General features: G+C 42.2%; 1 protein-coding gene across 2 annotated transcripts in view; it reads right to left on the bottom strand.

Moving 5' to 3' along the window:
* Positions 1-24531, bottom strand: part of LOC139541128 (ephrin type-B receptor 1-like) — a 202818-nt gene extending 178287 nt beyond the window's left edge. Inside the window, exons 1-2 of one of the 2 annotated variants that reach the window (XM_071345389.1) lie at positions 24465-24519; positions 24268-24353 (exon numbers count right to left, since the gene is read on the bottom strand). In XM_071345389.1, coding sequence (XP_071201490.1) covers positions 24268-24325 — 58 coding nt within the window. In that variant the 5' untranslated portion in view covers positions 24326-24353; positions 24465-24519. Of the gene's footprint in view, positions 1-24267 lie in introns of both variants that reach the window. The other variant, XM_071345388.1, reaches the window with a different exon arrangement.
* Between the last annotated feature and the right edge of the window lie 2267 nt (positions 24532-26798).

Genomic DNA, 26798 nt, shown 5'->3' with positions numbered 1-26798 from the left:
CTAAGAACTGTTTTTGAAAGAAAGGGTCTGATGATTCTTTGGAAGGCAATAAAAATGATTTGGAAGGCAAGACGGGTTCTAAATAGAATCATATATCATATTTCCCAATTTTCAGAATTGTTTGTTTTAATATCTGTTTTTGCATGTACAGTTGAAGTCGGAAGTTTACATACACCTTAGCCAAATACATTTAAACTCAGTTTTTCACAATTCCTGACATTTAATCCCAGTAAAAATTCCCTGTCTTAGGTCAGTTAGGATCACCACTATTTTAAGAATGTGAAATGTCAGAATAATAGTAGAGAGAATTATTTCTTTCAGCGTTTCTTTCTTTCGTCACATTCCCAGTGGGTCAGAAGTTTACATACACTCAATTAGTATTTGGTAGCATTGCCTTTAAAGTGTTTAACTTGGGTCAAACGTTTCGGGTAGCCTTCCACAATCTTCCCACAATAAATTGGGAGAATTTTGGCCCATTCCTCCTGACGGAGCTGGTGTAACTGAGTCAGGTTTGTAGGCCTCCTTGCTCGCACACGCTTTTTCAGTTCTGCCCACAAATGTTTTATACGATTGAGGTCAGGGCTTTGTGATGGCCACTCCAATACCTTGACTTTGTTGTCCTGAAGCCATTTTGCCACAACTTTGGAAGTATGCTTGGGGTCAATGTCCATTTAGAGGACCCATTTGCGATCAAGCTTTAACTTCCTGACTGATGTCTTGAGATGTTGCTTCAATATATCCACATAATTTTCCTGCCTCATGATGCCATCAATTTTGTAAAGTGCACCAGTACCTCCTGCAGCAAAGCGTCCCCACAACATGATGCTGCCACCCCCGTGCTTCACGGTTGGGATGGTGTTCTTCAGCTTGCAAGCCTCCCCCTTTTTCCTCTAACCATAACAATGGTCATTATGGCCAAACAGTTCTATTTTTGTTTCATCAGACCAGAGGACATTTCTCCAAAAAGTACGATCTTTGTCCCCATGTGCAGTTGCAAACGTAGCCTGGCTTTTTTATGCCGGTTTTGGAGCAGTGGCGTCTTCCTTGCTGAGCGGCCTTTCAGGTTATGTCGATATAGGACTCGTTTTACTGTGGATATAGATACTTTTGTACCGGTTTCCTCCAGCATCTTCACAAGGTCCTTTGCTGTTGTTCTGGGATTGATTTGCACTTTTCGCACCAAAGTACGTTCATCTCTAGGAGACAGAACACATCTCCTTCCTGAGCGGTATGACGGCTGCGTGGTCCCATGGTGTTTATACTTGCGTACCATTGTTTGTACAGATGAACGTGGTACCTTCAGGCGTTTGGAAATTGCTACCAAGGATGAACCAGACATGTGAAGGTCCACAATTTTTTTTCAGAGGTCTTGGCTGATTTATCTTGATTTTCGCATGAAGTCAAGCAAAGAGGCACTGAGTTTGAAGGTAGGCCTTGCAATACACCCACAGGTACACCTCCAATTGACTCAAATTATGTCAATTAGCCTATCCGAAGCTTCTAAAGCCATGACGTCATTTTCTGGAATTTTCCAAGCTGTTTAAAGGCACAGTCAACTTAGTATAAGTAAACTTCTGACCCACTGGAATTGTGATATAGTGAATTATAAGTGAAATAATCTGTCTGTAAATAATTGTTGGAAAAATTACTTGTGTCATGCACAAAGTAGATGTCCTAACCGACTTGCCAAAACTGTAGTTTGTTAATAAGAAATTTGTGGAGTGGTTGAAAAATGAGTTTTAATGACTCCAACCTAAGTGTATGTAAACTTCTGACTTCAACTGTACATTGATTGACTGATTGATTGATACATTCTTCTAAACGAATCCAATCTGTTAGTAGTTGCACTTATTGCACCCGTTACTGAGATGGTTGTTCCAGTTTGAGGTAATCTCAGTATTCAATCTTCCATACCCTGGCAGTCATTCTGAATGCTGGTTGCAGGTGCAAAAAAACTCTACTTGTTGGATATCCTAACTCTGGCTGGATTCCAATAGGAATTAAACATAACTTTGCAAGCTAGCATAGTGTAACTTGCAGGCCTGAATTGGCCTTTAAACCATGAGTTTCCTAACATTACTGTGTTAGGGTATAACTGTGCCCTCAAAGAAAAGCCTTATGATGTATGTAATGTATTGTCATAAATAATTGAATTTTAAAGGCTAATAAGACTGGTGGAACTGTTCATAGAGAGTTATGGGAAGAACCTTTAGATGATAAAATGGTTCTTGGTAGAACTCTTCACAGGGGGTTCTAGGCAGAACAATTCAGAATGGTTCTAGGTAGAATCATATACTGGGGGTTCCATGAAGAACCCTGCATACAGGGTTTTTTGGAGAACCCTCTGCTACCCAGCACCAAAAATGGTTCCCCTATGGGGACAAACTGATGAAACCTATATGATTCTACTTAGCAATTTTTTTTTCTGAAAGTGTAGGCTACAAGTGGGCCTACTAGGTTTCCAAAGAACTAATGATGAAAAGCAATTCTAATGGAGAACAAGCACTTACTATGGAAGTACTGCATCAAACAACACTCTAGGCTCTAGGCACAGAAAGAAGAGAGTACTTCAACACCACATATGGAAAACCCCAAAGCTATAATTTCAGTGTTGTTTGAATAAGAAACAAAGAAAGAAAGAGAGAAAATGGTGTTTATGACAGATATGGGAATTGAGGTTGTTGGCAGACATGCATCTCTGTCGTCAGTGGGAGAGTCTTGGTGGATGAGGGTACTGCTTATAGAGTTGTGTGAGGTGCTGGAGATAGAAGGGGTGAAATGGCCCCTGGCCTGTGGTACATTTTTCTCCTGGGCTCCCAAAGGCTCCGGCCCAGAAAGCTATAGCACACATACAACCAGTCTCCCTGACTTTCTCTCTCTCCCTTTACTTACCCACTCTTTCTTTAGATGTCTCCCTCACTTTCTCTCCACACAGAAAGTCTGTGAAATAACTTGATGGAAGTAAGACAAGGTTGAATTCAACCACCGGGACAACAATGAGGTTAGTATTATAAATGTGCCTCAAAAGAGAGCCTGACAAAAAGTAATCAGCACTTGATTACACTAAAATGTGTGTGTTTTGGAGAATGTGTTTCCTGAACTCAAGATAATTTGACTTTCCTTAAATGTAGGTTTTGTGCCAAAATGGTTTTGAAATCCTGTGGAATCATTATTTAGTACACACTTTTGGGTGTTCCCAATGACATTTTGGGGCTTCCGAGTGGCACAGCGGTCTAAGGCACTGCATCTCAGTGCTAGAGGCATCACTACAGACCCTGGTTTGATTCCAGGCTATATCACAACCGGCCGTGATTGGGAGTCCCATTGGGCGGCGCACAATTGGCCCAGCGTTGTCTGGGTTAGGGTTTGGCAGGCCGTCATTGTAAATAAGAATTTGTTCTTAACTGTCTGGCCTCGTTAAATAAAGGTAAAATAAAAATAAAAACATTCCCAAAACATAATCCCTAGATTTCAGAACAACAGGAAAGAGGAGATTACCCTCTATGGGGGCCCCACACATACACGCAGTACTGAAATACAATACATATTCTATCTGTCTGAGGCCAGGTACTGAGCATCCCTTTTTATCGCTTGAACTTCAGTGACTCCAAAATAGACTGCAACATCATTCCAGCTACTCCTGATAACAGGCCTGGTTGTGCTGGTGTGAAAACTGTGAAACTTTACCTGGGAGCCATGGTAAACACAGGTTTATGTGTTGTAATCCCTGATCATTTAGAACTCAGGGGCCTCCTTCTCACTCTCTCTGAACCCCTTTAGGGGTGGCTCTGGGCGACTGGGCCCATACGGATAGGTTCGCCCAGGGCCCTGGCCACAGCCCTGAGCCGATTACCTCTTAAGCTTCTTTTGGCAAGTTGGGACAATAGAGTTAAAGCTGTGGAGCCTTTAAACAGGCTCTGGATAACTGCTCTGACTGAGCTGATCCACTCTCACACATTCCAGGAGTGACCTTCACCCTCAGAACATCAAGCCTCTTAAAACCACCACCATCAGGTGGCTGAAAGATGGCCGGTGGGAAGGCTGGGGACAAGTCTCACTGGACTGTTAGCCATCAGCTGCTAGCCTGGCCAGTGTGTACTAATCCACTCTCACACCCTGGGACCCTGCTCTTTACTACATGGCTTGACTTGACTTCCCTTCCGTATGAATGGTGCAGTAATACAACACAATCATTAGGTGAGTCTATTACAGGAGGTAGTAACGTTGGTGATATCTGGATTACTAGAGTAAATGTTGGTATTTGTTGAGTGCCATTCTCTGTATCTCTGCTCTTCGGAGAAGGGAACAATCAACACAGTCGATAAGTAACAAACTACAGGTGACTACAACAGACAAATTCAGAGACCAATTTGTAGCTCCAAAAAACAAATGTAAATTTCAAAAAACACATGTAAATAGATTTTTCAATGCAGCCTGCAATCAAGCACTTATTTATCCTGTGTGTGTGTGTGTGTGTGTGTGTGTGCCTTCAAGATAACAAATAGAATCCCAAACAGGTACTCCAAAGATGATCATCCGACATCAGTACATTCACAATTTAGTGCTTTGTGCAGCATATCTACAATAAAGTGATTGCACTCTTGTCTTTTTTGTCTGTCTGATAATGCGTTAATTTTCTCATTGGTCCGTAGGGTACATTCATTTGCTCGATTAGGTTTAATGAATAATGAATACATGGTAATTATTTCAATGTTATTTCCAATCCTGGCAAACAGGCACACAAGCTATGCCACTTGAGAAGAGGTTAATCTGTACAAAGCCATATTCTCTCTAAATGACACAGATGATGCTAGAAGGCATTTAGCTGTTTGCTGTTTTCTGCTTTCTTGTTCCATCCTCTGGATGAATCTCATCATGTTCATGCCTATATGGGGGAACTGATGCATTCCGCAAACTGATGCATTCTGGATTGTTCTACCAGGAATTGGAGTTTGGGTAAGGACAGCACTGTCTGTAAACCACACAAAGTGTCACTTTGACAGGAACAGAGCTCGTCACCCGTCCCCTTGGGTACTCACTCAACCACAAACTGAGGCTGTGTGTGTGTGGGGGGGGGGGGGGTAGCCAACAACATAAATCTAACATGATTGAACAGGGGGAGTAGGAAAAAAGGAGAGCACCTCCCTCTGAGGGCAAGCAAGTCAAGCGAGGGTGACAGATTTTAGCAGCCTGTGTCTGCTTGCTCCGACACACACACTTGACTTCCTCCCACAAGAGTTCCTCTTTCATAAGGATCAGGCCACAGGGTAGAGCAGGAGGACTGCACTGCAGCAGCAGCCTCAGCAGCAGAGACACAGCCGTAGAGTCCATGTGACAGTGCTCGGCGTCAGCCCACAGCCTCCACAACTAAACACACCGCACCATCTGATACACAGAGCACACAGCTTCTCTAATACCACAGTAGTCCAATAGTACTGTTATTGGAGAAATAACTCAGAGAATCCTATACTGCTTCTGTGGGAAGATGGACAGAAAGAAGGGAGGCAGAAAGTCTGACTGGTCCGATGCTATATTATCTCTCCCTATCTACCTAGTCCTTTTACAGCCCACTTCACTCTCCCTTTCTCTCTCTGTCAACTCCACTCTCCAGTTCTGTCCATCTCCCTTCCTCCTGCCATGGGTTCCCTCCATCCCCACCTTAAACCCTTCCATGGTAAAAAGGGACACTCGTTTTAATAGCTTTTCGTTAAAATTCCATCTCTGTCTATTTTCCCCTCTTCTCCCCAAAACAGTGCCCTCCATTTCATTCAACAGCCTGGTGAGATGGCTGGAATTGCTTTCAGTTACCAGGGGCTCCCCAAAGTTCAGCAGCATCTTAATGAAAGTCCAGGGAGGCCAGGTACTGAAGCAATCTGTGATGGGTTTTTGCCAGGCAAAGCAAATTGCTTTCCGTTGTCCCAGGTAATTGCCCTGATCTCAAATAATCCTCCTGGATTGAAAAGGGGAAAGAATCCTTTTGTGTGTATGTTTGTGTTTTGGAATTAGAAATTAAAGACAGATTAGGAAACTAGAGGAAAGTAAATAGAGAAAGCGGGAAAATACTGTGTAGTGTGTACGTACGCACACATAATTAGCAAACTGAAACTATTAGAGAAGAACACATGGGTCAGGGCACAACGTAACCCTTATTTTGTGCAAACAGTACAGTAGTAAGAAAACGGGCACAATTACCTTCCATGTAGCCACTGGGCCTGAGAAGTGTTTATCATCAGAATATGTACTGTAGATGTACAAACACAGCATCCCTTAACTGTGGGCTGAATGGAGTCATTTCCCCTCTGGCTTTTAGTTTCTGGTCGCTCTGCTTGCAGACACCATTGAGCTCCATGACCACAGGGGAAGGACTGCGCTGGCAGTTCAGCGTGCTGGGACCGTGGCCAAGGAGCTATGTTTTATTGGCTGTAATAGCTTCCTCCCGGCAGACAGCTGGCTAAGGGAGTGTGAGTGTGTGTGTGTGTGTGTGTGTGTGTGTGTGTGTGTGTGTGTGTGTGTGTGTGTGTGTGTGTGTGTGTGTGTGTGTGTGTGTGTGTGTGTGTGTGTGTGTGTGTGTGTGCGCGTACGTGTACAAGGGGGTCTGTCTGAGTTAGGGAGAAAAATTACAGTGGGTGCGTTTAGGGGGAAAATGTACTATATGTCACTGGTGACTGGGAAGGCAAGACTCTTGTTGCCATATATTTTGTAAATGGCCTTTCTGATTGAAGGGCCTATCCCCTCACATCTGTGTAAATCAGAAGGGTTGGGCATCCTGCCAGAGACGCGTCTGTCCAGTGATATAAACCTGACTGAGTTCTTCACAGAGACTACACAGCCACTGTCACTCACTGAGCTCCACAAAATAGTCACAGATTTACAGATACATACATCCATACAGCACAAACACATTGCCCAAAAGTACAAGCATACTGCACACCCACCCCAAACAAACTGCAAACACAATTGCAAATGCAAACACATTCATACTGTATCTCATACACAAACCAACACATTCAGAGAAAGTGAGTGAGTGAGTGAGTGAGTGAGTTTTAGGGGTTTCATCATTTTTGAAAAGATTGGTGAGATGAAATCCGTGTTGGGTCCTACTGCTTGTCTCGGGTCCAACAGCATAAAATGTACTAGATTTTTTCGGTCTGTGGCTCTTTTGCTCGTCTCCTGCTATACGCTATTCCAGTCAAAGAAATGAGAGCAGCACACTTCTTGCTACTTGCTTAGTTTTTTAAAACATATTGATAGATTTTTAAAAATAACTTTTTAGTTTTTCTTAATTAACAACTGATTAGACACACTAAAGGTATTCTGAGTTATCACTCAATAAATGTGGAGAAAGTGTGAAACCAGATAAGGATATATTCAATGACCTTTGACAATGAGGTTGAATTAGTCAAAACGTGCTTAACAGCGGTCATGGAGAAGGTTTTGTAAAAGGTCACCATTGGTTTGCTTTACGTGCTTGTTAAGAACCAATGAAGTGCTGAGGCTACATTAACAGAGCTTGTAGATACTGGATACTTTGTCTGTCAATCACATCCTGGTAGGGGAGAAGACACTAGGTCAAATACTATTCCTTTTTGCTGTAGTACAAAAATCTGATTTCTTTCATATCTAATACGTAATAGTAGCTACTGTAACTAAAAGTTGGTAAAGAAAGTAGAGTGTCAGTCAGTTGTCAGGTGATACGTGGTCCAGTATGGCTCAGTTGGTAGAGCATGGCGCTTACAATGCCAGGGTTGTGGGTTTGATTCCCTGAGGCCACCCATATGTAAAATGGATGCACATATGACTAAGTCGCTTGGGATAAAAGCATATGTTGTTTGCATTATGTGATGAGTCCTGTCACAGAGAATTCACTCTCTCTGACTGTGAGGAAAAAGGAAATGATGGATGCTTGTCATCCCTGATCACAGCCTCACATAACAGGAAAGTTCCAAAGTCAATACTTTTCTCCCTCATCCATATCCATGGTAACATGCTGGAAAATGTGCTAAAAAGCAACATAACAAACCTGGGGGCTGAAAACTGGCTGCACGTCCAGAATAAGCACCAAATCCACCGCAGCTAATGAGCAATGTAATAGCCCTTTCTAAAATACCCAAACACTGGCCTAACCTCAATAAGTAGAGGGAACTGAAATAAAGAGAGGTTGCAAAAATAAGCAGTTTAACGAGGAAAAGACAGAATCCATTCTTGCTCAATGGACAGAGACAGGAGGACAATTGACAGAGTCAGGTGTTGCAAAAAAGTGAGACTGCGCACTCTTCATGCCTCATCCTCTTTTAATCAACCTCTCTCTCTCCTACTCTCTCTCTCCTTCCTTCCTGTTCTCTTTTACTTGATCTTTCTCTGCCTGCTTTCTAAGAAAGGTTTGTCACCAGAGCTGGCGTTAGAACTGCTCCTATGATGTAAGGCATGGGTTGCATTAGGGTGGGTGCTGTATGGTCAACCATTAACGCTGTGTTACAGAGAGTAGGCTACATACACACAGTTTCAATTACCAACGGTGTGGCGCCAAGACCAGGCTTTGTGGAATCTAGCTCCGACTATGTCAATTCGCCCAAAGTCAATATTCAATTATGAAACGCCCACCTTGTACCTATGTTTTTCCTCTGTAGTTGGGTTTGATTAACGTATGGATTTTAGCTAACAAAGAAAGGTATGCAACTACAGAGTCCAAACATACTGTCGGTACAAAGTGGGCGCTTCATAATTAAAAACATTTTAAGTATTGACCTTCGAGAATCGGAGCTAGTTGGAGCTAGATTCCACAAAGCCTGGACTCGGCTCCACGCCGTTGGTGAAGTTATTCAGAAACTTCCTTCAACATGGAGTAGAGTTTAGTACGCTACCTAACCCCTAACCTAACCCTAACCCTAACCTTAAACACAAACCCTAACTCCTGTACCTAACTCTAATTTTAACCCTAATTGTAACTGTCACGACTTCCGCCAAAGTCGTTTCCTCTCCTTGTCTTCCTGCACACCTGGTTTATATCTCCTACTAATTAACATGTGTATTTAGCCCTCTCTTCCCTCCATGTCTGTGTGGGGTTTTGTTTATTGTCAAGGTTGGTACGCTTCCGGCTGGTTTGCACCGGGTTTTGTTTTATACCCGTGCTTTGTGGCAACCGGTACTTTGTACTTGGGTTTTGTACTTTGTGCTGCCTCACTTGTTCTTTGGGCATTTGTGTTATGACGCGGTTGCGTTCTGTATTATGATTGCCTAAGTAAAGTGCTTTGTCCATTCATCTCTGCTCTCCTGCGACTGACTTCCATGCACCAGCTACACCCACCATTGACTGTAACCCACCCCTACATTTATAATAGCCTTTTTCCTTGTGTCCCCACTTGTCCAAATTTTTCTTGTTTTACTATCCTTGTGAAGACATCTTAGAAGATTTCTTCAAAAACACACACACGCTAAAAACCTCCATTATCACAGAGGGGCATACACTTAAGTTATTTGCCATGCTTTTAGGTTTCCACAATCCTCCCCCTCTCTTTGGTTGCCTTTCACCATCTGTCTTCCCTGGTGGGATAATCCTCCTGAAACATCCGTTATACTTGCTTATGGAGCCATACGCCCAGAGAGAGACTCCTTAGGTGGCTGGCACACTGCCTGCCCTTAAATACAGTACCTGCTCTTCCACTAATAATTCCCCATTATGTCAGCTAATGCTCCTGTGTCAGTGGCCAGGGCACAGATGAAGCAAGAACCTGGGAGGAGTAATGTCCCTTCCTGCTGCAAGGGAGAGGGCCCAGACCTTATACAGACCTCATAAAATGTGATTTGATATACAGTAGTACATGGGCAAATCTGAGGCCCATTTTCTCAACCAACTCACACAGTGTTTAGTGGTTGTGAAAAGGCCCTTGAAGTCTGGTGGTGCATTTGACATTCAGAAAAAGCAATGTCTGTCTTTGTCTCTGACTCTGTGGGAGAGCTATTTTGTTTCAAAATACTGTGTGAAATGAAGCGTAATTGAATTTTTTTCAGAAAATATAACGCATTAGTATTCTGTAATAAACACCACATTCAAACACTTGTAAAGGAGCCCACATCATGCCTGCTGTGTAGCATGCTGGTGACCGTTGGCTATCACTGCTTACCCAGCATATTAATACGTCTAAAAAATACCAAAAAGAAGGAAAAAACTGCCGTTGCCTTATGCTAGAAACAAAGAACCCTTTCTTCAAAATGCCCATTTGCCTTTTTTCTTCAAACGCAATCATCTATTTCTAAAATTAAAGCCATCAAATTCTGTTCGTTATATAAATTGCAAAGGGAGGTTGGGTGGTTCAGCTCTTCAGAATGCTTTTGTCTCTACTTGTATTTTCAATTTTTCACTGCAGAAAAACATCAGCTCCAAAGACACATTCATGATCTCCTAGATGGTCTTTGTTTTGTATTGCTGTCAACTGCAGCAAAGCAAGGTGCACACTGACAAAAATAAGTCAGTGAAAGAAAGTAGGCTTCCGTCTATAATTCCACACACTAACTTGGTGCTGTGTGCTCTTGGGCGTACAATCAAGACAGCTCAACTCTTCTAACTAGGTTTTTACACCACATCATGCAGTGGAGGTTTAAGTGATAGAGTAAGTGCTCAAACCCTTGGTTAGGTTACAGCCTGCACCATCTAAACTCATGCTTTTTTAGCAAAGACCTCTCCTCATCAATAATAACTAATGTCACACATGGTTATAAGCAGGAAGCAGTGTCCATGATGAGGTCAGCTGTCAGGTAAATTAGTAATGACAGGGCTATAATGAACATGTATTAAACATGAAATGACAAGTGATGTTGCACGTAGAGGGGCAGGGCGGTGTGCGTCTGCACGTCTGTCAATCCATTTTCAACATTGATGTGATATCTATCCTTGAGGGAATTTAATTGAATCTGATGTTGTTAAATCAACCTTGACAACAAGGTAATTGCGACCCCAATATCTTCCCTATTACTCACTGATCACCTAGTGCCCAAACAGTCAAATCACCCTATTGCCTTGAGGATTTGCAATAAGATAAGAAATGAATCAAAGATTGGGCTGTTAATTCATGTTTTTAATGTGCAGATGTCTGTCTTCTCCTGTGTTGTTCCATACACAGACTGATAAGAGACATCAACAACATGCCAGAATTATGACACAACTATAATTTCTCTTTCTCCTCCTCTCCCGCTCTCTCTCTCTCTCTGTCTCTCTCTCTCGCTGAAGTCAAAATAAGTACACTCCTGAGGTCATAAACACAAGACAAAGCGTATAAGGCTGTAACAGGGATCTAAAATGGCCGCTCAGGAAGATTCACGAGGTACGTAACAGCTTTATGGCATTGTTTCCTGTGTTTAAAAAGGAAATAAGGGCTGCAACTTCGATGCACATATTAAAATAATGAGGCTGTGAATCAGGAGGGAAGGAACTGGGAGGCAGAGTGAGTCCATCTTTTCACACCCACAGGGTCCCTATCCTTACAAGACATGCATGCTGAAAATCACATGATCAGCATAATTTTCCACCAAACAGTGATGACCAAGCATTTCATTCCTACTCATCTACATTATTAGACATCTGAATGAAACAGTCAAAGACAAAATTACAGCCCTCCACTAGCACCTGGATAGACTCTCACCCGGATGGGAACACTTTGACACATTGATTCCATACATCAGCTGCCAAAGGAAATCATTTCATAAATGTACAGTTCTGTCCTTTTTCTGTCGTTTTCTGCTTGTTCTACTGGGACGCAGGCATACGTGTATATCCAACAGGACTGAGCAGCGGCAGAAAGTTACTTCTCAAGGAGAACGTCTGACTTGGTCTACACCAGGCTTTGCATCACAAGTTGCTGAACCCTCTCTTTTCCCCACTAGGCTGGCCCTGCTGCCCAGATTGACAGCCAGTCTAACTATGCTGCTCACTCCAGTAAAAAGGACAGAAGGAAGGCACAGAAGGAGAGGGCTGTTGCCTTCTCTTTTTGAAGTATTCCTGCTTCTTAACAATCAATACCTAATTACCTGAAAAAAGGGGGAGGCAAGGGCAAGGTCATTACCAACTGTCTCACGCCATCACCTGCCTGTCCACATTCCTACACTTTTTCTCCATTGTTCAAACTTTTTCTACCTTAAACCTTCCGTCCCTTGTTTTTCTCTCATTACTATGGGAGAGGAGAAGGGCATGCTGAACAGAGAACACCACGGATAGAATATGAGAACAGAACAGTGCCTGAACGGTCCTGAAAAGCAGCCAAGCAAATTCTGCTGTATACTGTGCTCTGGATGGGTCATACTTTCTGTTTTATGGCACTTGCAGATACACACAGCTAGTCACATGGACATCCACATAGCAAGGCATCATGTGACCTATGACCTTTGTGGACCAAGATTAGCGTGACATTAGAGATGAGGTGCCCCTGTCTTGAAGGGTGCATCTAGGGAAAGGACAGAAATAAGATGTTATGAAACACCAATGTATTTAGACAAGAGAGAGAGAGACAGCACCCGGTCTCACCCTACTAGAATCTGAAGTCAAATGTCTACTGTTTGCGGATGATCTGGTGCTTCTGTCACTAACCAAGGAAGGCCAACAGCAGCACCTAGATCTTCTGCACAGATTCTGTCAGACCTGGGCCCTGACAGTAAATCTCAGTAAGACAAAAAAGGTCCAGTCACCAGGACCACAAATAGAAAATTCAAAATTCCTAGAGCACACAAAAAACTATACATACCTCGGCCTAAACATCAGCGCCACAGGTAACTTCCACAAAGCTGTGAACGAGCTGAGAGACAAGGCAAGAAGGGCATTCTATACCATCAAAAAGAACGTAAAATTCGACAGACCAATTAGGATCTGGCTAAAAATACTTGAATCAGTTATAGAACCCATTGCCCTTTATGGTTGTGAGGTTTGTGGTGTAGCGGGTTTCGTCCTCTTCGTCTGACGAGGAGTAGTAGGAAGGATCGGAGGACCAATGCGCAGTGTGGTAAGTGTCCATAATGATATATTTAATAAATCAAAACGAACACTGAACGAAAATAACAAAAGTACAAACAACCCGAAACAGTCCTGTATGGTAAAAAAACTAACACAGGATACAACCACCCACAAAACACAAAGAAAAACAGGCTACCTAAATATGGCTCCCAATCAGAGACAACGACTGACACCTGCCTCTGATTGGGAACCATACTAGGACAAACACAGAAATAGACAACCTAGACATACAACATAGAATGCCCACCCACATCACACCCTGACCAAACAAAACATAGAAACATACAAAGCAATCTATGGTCAGGGCGTGACATGGGTCCGCTCGCCAACCAAGAATTCACAATATGGAATAAACATAAAAATGTATGACGTAAAAGACAAAATAATGCATGCAGAGCAGAATTAGGCCGATACCGGTTAATTATCAAAATCCAGAAAAGAGCCGTTAAATTCTACAACCACCTAAAAGGAAGCGATTACCAAACCTTCCATAACAAAGCCATCACCTACAGAAAGATGAAGCTGGTCCCTGGGCTCTGTTCACAAACACAAACAGACCCCACAGAGCCCCCGGACAGCAACACAATTAGACCCAACCAAATCATGATAAAACAAAAAGATAATTACTTGACACATTGGAAAGAATTAACAAAAAAACAGAGCAAACTAGAATGCTATTTGGCCCGAAAACAGAGAGTGGCAGAATATCTGACCACTGTGACTGACCCACACTTAAGGAAAGCTTCGACTATGTACAGACTCAGTGAACGTAGCCTTGCTATTGAGAAAGGCCGCCGTAGGCAGACCTGGCTCTCAAGAGAAGACAGGCTATGTGCACACTGCCCACAAAATGAAGTGGAATCTGAGCTGCAAACTGAGCTGCACTTCCTAACCTCCTGCCAAATGTATTTTCATATTAGAGACAAATATTTCCCTCAGGCTACACAGATCCACAAAGAATTCAAAAAACAAACCTAATTTTGATAAACTGGGTGAAATACCAGTGAGCCATTACAGCAGCAAGATGTGTGATCTGTTGCCGCAAGAAAAGGACAACCTGTGAAGAACAAACACCATTGTCAATACAACCCATATTTATGTTTATTTATTTTCCCTTTTGTACTATTTGCATATCGTTTGCACACTGTATATAGACATAATATGAAATTTGAAATGTCTTTATTCTTTTGGAACTTCTGTGAGTGTAATGTTTACTGTACATTTTTATTGTTTATTTCACTTTAGTTTATTATCTACTTCACTTGCTTTGGCAATGTTAACGTGTGTTTCCCATGCCAATAAAGCCCTTGAATTGAATTGAGAGAGCGAGCGAGCAAGAATAAATACACTTAGCTGACCCAGCAACTCACCTACCTAAATAATCTGCTCCTGCCTTTTCTCCCTCCTCCTTTGGCCTAACACTCTGCTCTCTTGTCCCTTTGTAAACATGGCTATTGACTCATAATCCATGTAATAACGGAATGCTTAAAAAACACAAAGCTAAGACCATAATCATATACATTCAAACTTCAAGCACAATATCAAAACCAATTAGTATTTTAGCCAGGGGGCTGTGAGGCGCACAGAGAGCTCTGCTTCGCCTATCACCAGGAGCTGCTGCTGAAGACTTTAATTACCAGGAGAGTGAATGAATGGCACACACACAGAGAGACAAAGAGACTAATGCCTCACATAATAAGAGAAATAACCCCAATCGAAATGGCATCTGGAAAAAACTACTTTGAAAAACTATATGAAAATCCAGAATGCCAGAAATTAACAGAGACTCAGACCAAATTGGTTGATAATTTTTTTTTTTTATGGACAAACAATCAAATAAAGACAAACAAAACCCATGAAATACCCATCACAATAACAGAGACAAAAGAGAAAATCAAACCCTTCAAGTGCGGTAAAGCCTGTGGACCAGACAGTATCTGCAGTGCCATGCTGAAGAAAAGTAGCCCTAAACTGTAGGAAGCCATACTCTACAGTAGCTCTTCAATCTGGTCCTGAATGTAGGATACTTTCCAGAAATATGGAATAAAGGCATAATAACACCCATATTCAAGGCAAATATATGACCATAATAATTATCACGGTATCTGCGTGACCAGTAATTTAGGGAAGGTTTTCTGCAGCATAATAAATACGAGAATACAGACTTTCCTCAACAAAAACAGTGTTTTACAAATGTTCATATTCATCCTCTCCAGCACCAACCCAACATCAACATGTGTGAAAATGAAGGGGCGGTAAGTATTTCCAATGCCATCATCAATCAATTCGTAGACAATAAGTTGGCAATTCCTCCTCATAATTGGTTAAAATCACACTATGCACACAGATGATGTCATTGGAAACACTTGTCTTCCTCTATCTTTTTTTACTTCAAAAAATAGATACGGGCAATTTTCACATACGTTGATGTTGCTGGAGATGATGAATATGGTGAAATGTCCCTTTAAGTGCAAGTCAAATTGGCTTCCTACCGAAACAAAGAACATCTGACCACATATACACCCTTATCAATCCACCAAGGGTCAAATATTTGCCTGCTTTATTAACTTCCATCTGGCATAAAGGACTCTTCCTGAAACTCATCCAAAGTGGAATTGGAGGAAGAACATATGACGTTATTAAATCAAAGTACAATGAAAATACATGTAAAAAATCACAAAGAGGCAAGGGGTCACCCAGGGCAGCAAATCTGAGCCCAACATTGTTAAATATCTATATTGCTGAATTTTCAAAACAGTTGGAGCTCCTGGACTTCTCCTAGACAACAAAGAAATGAAGATCCTTCTCTATGCAGATGACCTGGTCTTGTTGTCTCCAACAGAACAGGGGTTACAGCATAGCCTGTCAGTGTTAGATGCCTACTACCAAAACTGGGCATTAGCAAAACAAAAATTATGATCTTCCAAAAGTATGCGGACACCTGCTCGTCGAACATCTCATTCCAAAATCATGGGCATTAACATGGAGTTGGTCCCCTCCTTTGCTGCTATAATAGCCTCCACTCTTCTGGGAAGTCTTTCCACTAGATGTTGTAAATTGCTGCAGGGACTTGCTTCCATTCAGCCAGAAAAGCATAAGTGAGGTTGGGCACTGATGTTGGGCGATTAGGCCTGGCTCGCAGTCGGCGTTTGTATTTGTATATATTAGGGATCCCCATTAGTTCCTGCCAAGGCAGCAGCTACTCTTCCTGGGGTCCAAACACACCAATGCACCCACATTACATGTAAAACAAGAGATAAAACCGTGAACTATGTTTGTACTGAATGAGCTAAAGATGAAACAGTACACCACCACATATCCACAACACAAAACGCTCGATACCACCATACAACAATATCACAATGTGTGCGTATATATGTGTCTGTACCTTTTGTGTGTGTCTCTTCACAGTCCCCGTTGTTACATAAGGTGTATTTTTACCTGCATTTTAAATCTGATTCTACTGCTCGCAGTAGAAAGTTGGAAGCACATAATTGTCTAGAATGTCATTGTATGCGGTAGCATTAAGATTTCCCTTCACTGGAAGTAAGGGGCCTAGCCCAAACCATGAAAAACAGCCCCAGACCATATTCCTCCTCCACCAAACTTTACAGTTGGCACTATGCATTGGGGCATGTAGCGTTCTCCTGGCATCCGCCAAACCCAGATTCGTCCGTAGCGACTGCTAGATGGTGAAGGGTGATTCATTACTGCAGAGAACGCGTTTCCACTGCTCCAGAGTCCAATGGCTGCGAGCTTTACACCACTCCAGCCGACGCTTGGCATTGGGCATGGTGAACTTAGGCTTGTGTGCTTCATGAAGCTCCCGATGAACAGTTCCTGTGCGGATGTTGCTTCCAGAGGCAGTTTTGAACTCGGTAGTGTGAGTATTGCAACCGAGGACAGACGATTTTCAGCACTCTGCAGTCCTGTTCTGTGAGCTTGTGTGGCCTCTGACTTCGCGGCTGAGCCGTTGTTGCTCCTCAACGTTTCCACTTCACAATAACATCACTTACAGTTGACCGGGGCAGCTCTAGCAGGGCAGAAATTTGATGAACTGACTTGTTGGAAAGGCGGCATCCTATGACAGTGCAACGTTGAAAGTCACTGAGCTCTTCAGTAAGACCATTCTACTGTCAATGTTTGTCTATGGAGATTGCATGGCTGTGTGCTCAATTTTATACACCTGTCAGCAACGAGTGTGGCTGAAAAAGCAGAATCCACTAATTTGAAGGGGTGTCCACTTTTGTATGTATATAGTGTATATTTTTTTCCATGAGCATTATATTTACTATTCTAATTGTTATCACTGTTGTTTTCATATTTTTTATGTGTATCACTTTACTTTGGCGACATTGACCTTGTCCTTCATGTCAATAAAGCATATTGAATATGAATTGAGTTTAATATTAATTGAATATGAGAGAGAGAGAGAGAGGAAACAGGCAGAGAGAGAGGAAACAGGCCCCGGAGCAGGTCCACGCAGACATAACAATGATTCTTTGTACGGACATGTACCCTTATGCTAACCACACTCTTTCCAATGGAAACCAGGCCTAGGGGCCTCTTTCATTAGGGGAGGAAGTGAGGGGCCCCCAATGCCACCCTAGCACCGCCACCATCATTCACTCAGTAACTTACATACTCCACATCCCTCACTAACTCACTACATTTACATTTTACATTTAAGTCATTTAGCAGACGCTCTTATCCAGAGCGACTTACAACTACCTCTTTCATTCTCTCCTCTCTATCCCTTTTCTAACAGCCGACACCACAATTATTTTTCTACCTAATCCTCTCGCTTCCCCTATCCTTCTTCTTAGACCATTGGTGAAGGGTTTGAGTTTTTCAGAGAGAGTTAAGATAAGGCAGGCCTGGAAGTTAGAGGCTGCATTAACAGGCTAGGGGATATGGTCAATTTATTTAAGGCTTGGTAATAATGAATGTCTTAAATGTAGCTCATTAAAACACAGAGTGATAGAGGGACCATGAGAGAAAAGGGGAAAATTAGTACAATAGAAACAGACAGTTAGTGGGAGAAATATGTGCATACAACGAAAGGGAAAAGGGTGGGGGGGGTGAATAGAGCAAAATATGAAAAGAGAAATGAAGAAAGATGACAAGGATAAGACTCATTAAAACACAGTGCTGATTAGAACAGAGCAGTTGAATGTTTGGGTTTTGGTCTCGGTCTGAATTCAGAGGACAGTTGAAATATTCACACAATTAGCTGTGCATAGAGAATGAAAGAAGAGCACGGAGGGAGAGAGAAGATAACTGAATACCTAATGGTATGGTAAGGAGAGAATGAAGTGAAGCAGAGAGCAGCATACCGGCTGTTGTAAGGTTGTGAGAGGAATGATCTGGACTCTAATCATCACAATAACGTTGTTTCCCATAAACAGATTCTTGTTAAATTACTTAATCGCCCAGTTCATTAGGCAGCAATTTACCCACAACAGACCCTGCTTTCAATTAGGAAACTGAGAGGCTGGGTTAGAGGAAGTCCTGCTGAAGGATTGGCCTGATTGGCCACACCATGCCCAATGTAGGGCAAAGCCAAAGCATGGGCCAGCTCATTAATAAGGCCAAGGCAATTCAATAATTGGCATTGTTTATGGATAGCTGTGGATATTTCTTGACAATGTCTGCCTTAACATGGGTCATCTCATTCATGGGAACTGGCCACTAATAGGCGAGCTAAGCAGTCCTCTATCGGGGCTGGCCTATAGAGGAAGCGGATGCTAAACTACAGGACTGTTTAGCTAGCACAGACTGGAATATGTTCCGGGATTCATCTGATGGCATTGAGGAGTTAATCACATCAATCACCGGCTTCATAAATCCCAGTTTTCTTGAAAACACTGAAGTCAGAAGTCTGAGATTTGAGTTCCCAGTTCCCAGTTGTTTTGAACACGGCATTAATGCCCAGAGGGAGACAGCAGTGTATTATTCCCTTTGAGTCAGGAACCAAAATTCCTCCGTAGGTGTTCGATTTCACTTACCGGCATGTCAACTGAGCCAGGATCACAGTCAAACGGATTGGGACGTAGGTCCCAAAGTGCTCTTCCAAGCGTTGGAGGTGAGCAGTCATCACTGTGTGGGACACTTACTGATGCACAGCTGAGGGAAGGGGGCATGGTTCGCTTTTGAAAGACTCTCTCCAAAAATAATTATCTCCTCTGAATCAACTGATTTGGTCACAATGCTTTTGTATTTCCACTGCATGCTTGGGTTCAGTTCGTTCAGTTTCCAAAATATGCAATGAGACATTTTCTTTTCATTACACAGAAACTCAACCAAGTCTGTTTTTTTTTTTTTACATCCATTGTGAATGACAACAGTTTCTCTCTCAATGCGAAAAATCTTTCCAATACTCCCCCTCGATAACCACCAGGCCTCGGTGTGAAAAAGAACATTGTCATGCTCTGATCCCATATCTACACATAGTTTTGCGAACAGTGGATGTGGTTTGATGTAATTTACAATCAAAGTTACCTGCTGCAGTATATTTCTGATTTCTGCGCTCAGCTCTTTTGCCGCCAGTTGCTCTCGGTGTATCATACAATGCGTCCATATGGCAGAGGGAGACCCATTCCTAACTAGAGTGCAGAGGCCTGCCCCATCTATGCAAAAGCCCACCATTTGATCCCATGGAATCTGTTCTTCATCAATATAGCCATGCAGCACACTGAACATCCCCTGTGCCATTTCATGCTCGGGAATCGTGAGACAGAATAATATGAACTCGTGAATAGCATCCCCTGACATGTAAAGTGAATAAAAGTCAATTCATGGACATCTCGGCCCTCACAGCTAACGTCCATAAGCTGGGGAGTTTGAGTCGTTCAGTCAGAGTTTTCTCTTGATTGCTAGCAATAGCATGAATTCTTCATTTAACAGTGTTATCTGACAAAGCTATTGATGTGAGTTTGTGCTTCTTTCTCCCCACACATTGTTTTCACCATATCAGTTGCATTCAGTAATATCAACGTCTCTGCAATAGTGTGCGGTTTCATAGTGTAGCAGGCCTAGCCATTCACCGTGGGAATGATTCAAGTGCAACGGTCAAGTGAGGCTTTTCCCATAATTTAAGGGCGCTCTCTAGTTGAATTCTATCTTTTAGATTTGAATAATTTTCTATTTTAGATTGTTAAGGATAACCACATTACAATGATTGAGATACAACGACGATATTATAATTTATATATTTTTTGTATATATTTATTTTCTCCAGGATTTTGAAAATTTTCCCAGGACCCCATTTTCACGACCCCTAGTTTGAGAACCACTGTCCATTAGGGAGGAGGTGACATGACAACAAATTCTCCCTCAACCTGATTAAGACAAAAGGAGCTGATCATGGACTACAGGAATCGGAGGGCCAAGCACGCCCCCATCCACATCGAGGGGGCTGTAGTGGAGCAGGTCGAGAGCTTCAAGCTCCTCTGTGTCCACATCACATATGGTCCACACCAGTGGGGGCTCCTCCGAGGAAGACCATCCTCAGTGAATTTCATAAAAATCGAAATAGTGATTTTTTTTTTTAAGTTATCCTTTTTAGATAAAACGATACTAAATATGTTCACATGTCCTTTTCAGATAAAACTATTCTAAATAGTTTCACGTCACCAAATAATTTATAAAAACATTGTTTTGAAATGAAGGTCTACAGTAGCCTCCGCAGCACTCTAACGTAGCGCGATTGTATAGCCAGAGGACAGCTAGCTTCAAAACATTGACTTCAAAACAAAACCTAGGAGGCTCATGGTTCTCACCCTCTTCCATAGACTTACACAGTAATTATGACAACTTCTGGAGGACATCCTCCAACTTATCAGTGCTCTTGCAGCATGAACTTACATGTTGTCCACCCAATCAAAGGATCAGAGAATGAATCTAGTACTGAAAGCATAAGCTACAGCTAGCTAGCACTACAGTGCATAAAATGTGTTGAGTAGTTGACTCAAAGAAAAATAATCGTTGAACCATTTTGAACAAATGAATATCTTCCAAAAGTAAGGAGCAGAAAAAGAGAGAGAGAGATATTTCTTAGCATATTTGTTTTCACTTTCACTTACTTAGCTATTGACGAATTCAGCTAGCTAGTTTAGCCTACTCAAACACCCAGCTCAAACAGAGGGATGCTATGTTAGCTAGCTGGCTATGGCTATCCAACATTGGAACTCTTCAGAGTCAAGGTAAGCTTTTGGTTTTATTAATTTATTGCCACTGGGGCTGCCGGTGTAACTGCTAAACTGATTGCTGCTGACTACACTGTAGCGGGTTTACTAATGCGTTAGTTCAAGTAACTATGCTGACTATGACATGACAACAATGTAGACTGTGTGTAGAGGTTAGTGGCCATGATATGAAGGTTTGGCTTGGAAAGGTTTGTTCGCCTGGTCACAGACAGCTGTTGTGTTGTGCACTGAAGTCCACAAGCGAAGGGAAAAGGTGAGAGGAGGAGAGCGCATAGATAGATGCAAGAAGAAATTATAAATACAACAAGCTGTTTTTATGTGTCTGGCATAAAAGTGCCGTTTGCTTGTGATCAGGGGTGTATTCATTGCAGTGATTCTGTTGAAAAAAATGTCTTAAATGGAGGCAAACGGAACGGGTATAAATGAATTTATCCAATAGAAACTCTTGTTTGCAACTGTTGGACTAATGATTACACCCTAGATCAGCTAGACACAGGCAAGAGTGTGCAAGGCGGTATTTAATGTGTCACTGTCTGATTACTCAAAATTCTCTAGACCTGTACACCTACATTATAAACTTTTATTCATAAGCTAGGTTGTAGCAACCTCATGATGGCTACAGAATTCTTTTTTGTATCATGTAGTAAGCCTAAACCTATCGATGTTACATTGAGCTGAGTGAATGTAATATGAATGACAGTCATCCAATATGCTGTAATAGAAATAAGGCCATGTTAATTAAAAAATAATCATCCTCCATCTTAAACGGTACAGACTGCCACTGGTCCAAACACACCAACACTAGGCTTGGGTGGTATCCAGATTTTCAAATCATTATACCGTTCTTCTCTCATTGTGGGATTTACGGTATTACCGGCATAGCACACAGGGGCGCGCGAAAAACGCAAGACAATCCCATTGGGCTTCTATAACCAGAATGCTAACAACATTTGCACAAACTAATAGCAAAATCACATAGATGCTGTTAGTTTCGCTCGTTAGCATTTAGCTAACAAACTAATTGCAAAGACTCATATATACAAGCATAGCTACAGTAGTAGCTACCGAATGTCATTTTCGGAGAGTGTGGACATTTACAATCGAAAGTGAAAGACAGAAATTGTGCAAGTGAACAAAGTTGTGATGCATGCTTTTCTGAAGGAAGAGCAGCATGTGTACGTGGAGGACCGGGTAGAAGAACTGAGGAGAGAACAAACGCTAACAGAGAAATAATGGCAACTGTAGAGATATCTCACCCAGAGCTCTTTCACTTCTGGCAGAATGCCGTTATAAGATATATGATGGCAAACATTTAGTAGTGAATTGCATACAAGTGTAACTTCATCACCTCATGTGCGCAGCACAACAGAGACTCGCCGATAGATATCAAACTTTATGGACTCACAAGCTCCCACTTTCTCCCGTTGTGCTATTTACAAACAAACGCGTGACTGGCTCAACTGTTCTGGGGAACTACGGTAAACATCATAATGTAAAATAATGTGACAGGTGAAATGAAGAACGCAATCTCCTTGATCTTCTAGCGCTTTTTTGACTCATAACATATGCTGCTGCTACTGTTTATTATCTGTCACTTTAGTCCTAGTTATATGTACATATCTACCTCAATTACCTTGTACCCCTGCACATCTACTCGTTACTAGTACCCAGTGTATATAGGAAAGTTATCGTTACTCATTGTGTATTTATTATGACCACATTTTTTACTTTTCTATTATTTCTCTATTTTCTTTCTCTCCACGTTGTTGGGAAGGGACCATAAGTAACCATTTCACTGTTAGTCTACACTTGTTGTTTACGAAGCACGTGGCGAATAAAATGTCATTTGATTTTATTAGCCAGGTTATTGTCACGGCCAGGCAAAGGGTGAGGGTCCTCACTATATGACCAGTCACCCCTAGTCCACATATTATGGGGATTTGTAGCTTTATTTGTTTTTATATTATCCTTTTTGGGGTTTTTACTCTCCTGCTGTAAAGTGTCCTTGAGTTTCTTGAAAGGCGCTTTAAATCCCATGTATTATTATACCAAGTACAGGTTAAATAGGTAACCATTTTGCATTTCCAAAACCGTGTTACCTGCCTTGACATATTGTATCTTATCATCACCAACAAGCTGGTCAAATCAAAGATGAAACATTTGATACAGTTTTTTTTTACATGGTGTATCTCAGTGCATTGATCTACAAGAAACCTCAGTAAGAAAACATGAAACAAGGGCATTCGATCAACTGACTGTCTTTGCGTTCACCACTGACGCACGTTGGCTAGGCTATTCATCGCAGCCATAGCGGAGGACGCGTTATGCATCGCGTCTGGGGATATGATAGCGATACACCTCGTGAGACCAGGCAACCTGTGGATTCTGTCGAGTAGCATATTCAAAAAGATACATACAGACAAAATCCACCTTTCAAATATTTTGTCGAAAACCGGAGAGAAAAATGGACATGAGGAACAAACCTCCATACAGAACTTATCTCATTATTATTTCGAACAGACAGCATTTAGGAGAGACCTTGACCTTCTCTATAGCTTCTAGAGAGGGACAGCTTCACATCAAGTAAAAAGAGATTCAATGAAGTCATAAAGCTCTACACAAGCTCTACACAAACGACATACGTTCCTTTTAACTCGGAGGTCCCAAGTTTCGACGCGACACGAACGCGTCATAAAGCAACGATGATATATATAGATAATATGAATCAATAATACATTGATTCAATGCTCATCTTGTAGTCTAATTATTGAAGGTATATTATTGAAGGGAATACATGACCCAAAACTGCACATCCACCATCGTAGTGGCAGTGGTACACCCACCCTCGACCCTGGGTACCTCTGCCTGAATCAATCAGAGAGGCGCCACGGAACCAGTTCCAAAGTTATCCCATCCAAGATCCTAATTGCTTTCCATACCTTTAGAAACGAATACATCAATGCGCTTACATTAACACTGTTAATGCACCATATTGCGTTCACATACCTGCACACATAGCAATAGAATATCACAGCTAAAAAGAGAGAAACTCAAATAATTTACCTTCCACTGCGTAAACCGTAGTAATCACGCAGAAAACCGCTAACAAATCCGCTGGCATGGCAAAGGTGGTCTGCCTTTCCTCTCCCCTTTAAAAAGGTGTAAACACAAATCCTTTAGCTGCCACAGAATAGTATTCCAGCAGTGCGTATGTTGAATCACATTTCAAACCGTACTGTACGCAGTGTATGAAAACCTACTAGGTTACTTGGAGGATGAGGCATGTAGGGGATGAGAGATAGACCTTGGCCCCCGTTCCCTCAACAGCACTTCTCACACCCCTTTAACACCTCGTGACCAATCACGAAAAGAAGATAGCGCATCTCAAACCAATCGCTACAGAGCACCCGCTCAGATTCCTACTAACATTTTTAAACTACTGAAAAGTCCCCTGCTTTGCCATCCAATCATAATGCAGGGAAAGAGCAACGACTAGTGGTCCAGATAAAGCACTGCATGCACAGCTTCACCTAATAGATGTTTCTCATCAGATACATTTCACTACGGCGATAATGTGATTGCATTTTACCATTTATTTATCATGCTATTTCATAAATCTAAGCAGTCCATGGTGTTTTATGGCTATACATAGTCACGAAAGCTATTTCCATAGCCCATGGTAATATACTGAATTGTCACCTGTAATATCTCTATTTGATGGGAATTAAACCCATCACATGCAGGACAACGACAGAATCAAAAAACGTATATCTGCCATCATTTAGGATCGACCACCTAGTTTATTAAGTAGGCTCGTAGATTTATGAATGGTTTATGTTCTGCAGGAGCACATGGCAGATTTAAGAGTCTATTCTAACAACAGACCATTACTGTGTCATCATGGCACGGCATAACAACTTTTAACATGGGCATTGAAGTGACACACTGTACGCCTATGAAATGGTTTGGATTGATGTCCTCTATACTAACACCTTGAAAGTAGTTTGTTGTGAATATGAATATTCATTGTGTTGCACTTCATTCACTGTACTTGGTGCTGTGTTCTAGAATCAAATCAAATGAATATGGTAATATGTAGTTAATTTCAGATAGTCATTTGGGTAGTATGAAGAAATTGTGTCTAAATGGATAGGCTACTAGTGTTAAATTTATGTTTACATAATGTGTATTCACTACTTAATATTATTTAACCAGGCAAGCCAGTTAAGAACAAATTCTAATTTACAATGACGGCCTATCGGGGAACTGCCTTGTTCAGGGGAAGAACAACAGATTTCTCAGCTCGGGGAATCGATCCAGCAACCTTTCACTTACTGTCCCAACGCTCTAACCACTAGGCTACCTGCCACCCCATATTAAATTGTGGCTCTATTTAGTTCCCATGTACATCTTATGTACAAAATGGTATCTCCCATTACATAGAATATACAATAACTTTGCTATCCTCACTTATGAAATACTGATATTACTGTCTGCCTAAATGAGGGTGGAGAAGTCAACAGCCTGAGACTCAACAGCCCAGGCAGGCCCCAGACAGACAGGACACACAATAATGTAGGCAGGGTGTGTGCCAACAGTTGCGGCTCTGCCCACTCACACCCAACTAGGTAGCAAAACCCTCCCCCTCCACACACACACACAAACACACACACACGGTGCTGTTATATTAGTTTGCCCACTTGTCTTCATTAGCACTCCTCACACATACTCCCATTACATTTATACCTTAATTGGCAGACAGATCTGCAGCTATTACATGTACGTGTATATATTTGCAGACTGCCTGCACCAACCCACCCCCATGCCTCCCTCCCTCCCCCTAGTGAGGCGCCTGCTCCAACAGATGGCAGACTCACAGCTCCTCCTCCCCTCCCTAGGGAAGCGTGGCGGACACAGGGCCTGCTGACGGAGCCTGATACGCTCTTATCAATACAGCAGCTCCGCTCACTTGCTCTACTTCCAATTACAGCCCTGTGCCGACTCTCTGGAGCTGGCTGAACTGCCGCGCAGACATCTTTGGATGGCAGAAATGAAAAAGAATTATACGCCCAGTCCTACACAAAGCTACATGTAAATACACAGGGATGCACCCCCTAAACAGAAATACACACACATGTACATACCACACCCCTGTGCACACACACGATATAACTATCAGCCCAACATTTACACTTTAGTCATTTAGCAGACGCTCTTATCCAACTTTCAGTTAGTGCATTCATCTTAAGATAATTAGGTGGGACAACCACATATCTCAGTCATAGTAAGTACATTTTATCAGCAAAGTCAGTGCAAGTGGGGGGGGGGTCAAGTGTTAGTGTAATTTCACAAAAGGCAATTCATGAGGGGGTCCGAGGGGTGCTGTGGGATTATTTAAGATACTCTTTGAAGAGGTAGGGTTTCAAATGTTTTCAGAAGATGGGCAGGGACTCTGCTGTCCTAGCTTCAGGGGGAAGCTAGTTACATCATTGGGGTGCCAGGACAGAGAAGAGCTTTGACTGGGCTGAGCGGGAGCTAACCAATGTGGCTAACCAAGGGTAAAGGAGGCACAGGGACAGAAGCTCTGTACAGTG

The sequence above is a fragment of the Salvelinus alpinus genome, chromosome 16, assembly GCF_045679555.1.
Source record: "Salvelinus alpinus chromosome 16, SLU_Salpinus.1, whole genome shotgun sequence".
Lineage (NCBI taxonomy): Eukaryota > Metazoa > Chordata > Actinopteri > Salmoniformes > Salmonidae > Salvelinus > Salvelinus alpinus.
This window is presented reverse-complemented; position numbering and strand designations above follow the sequence as displayed.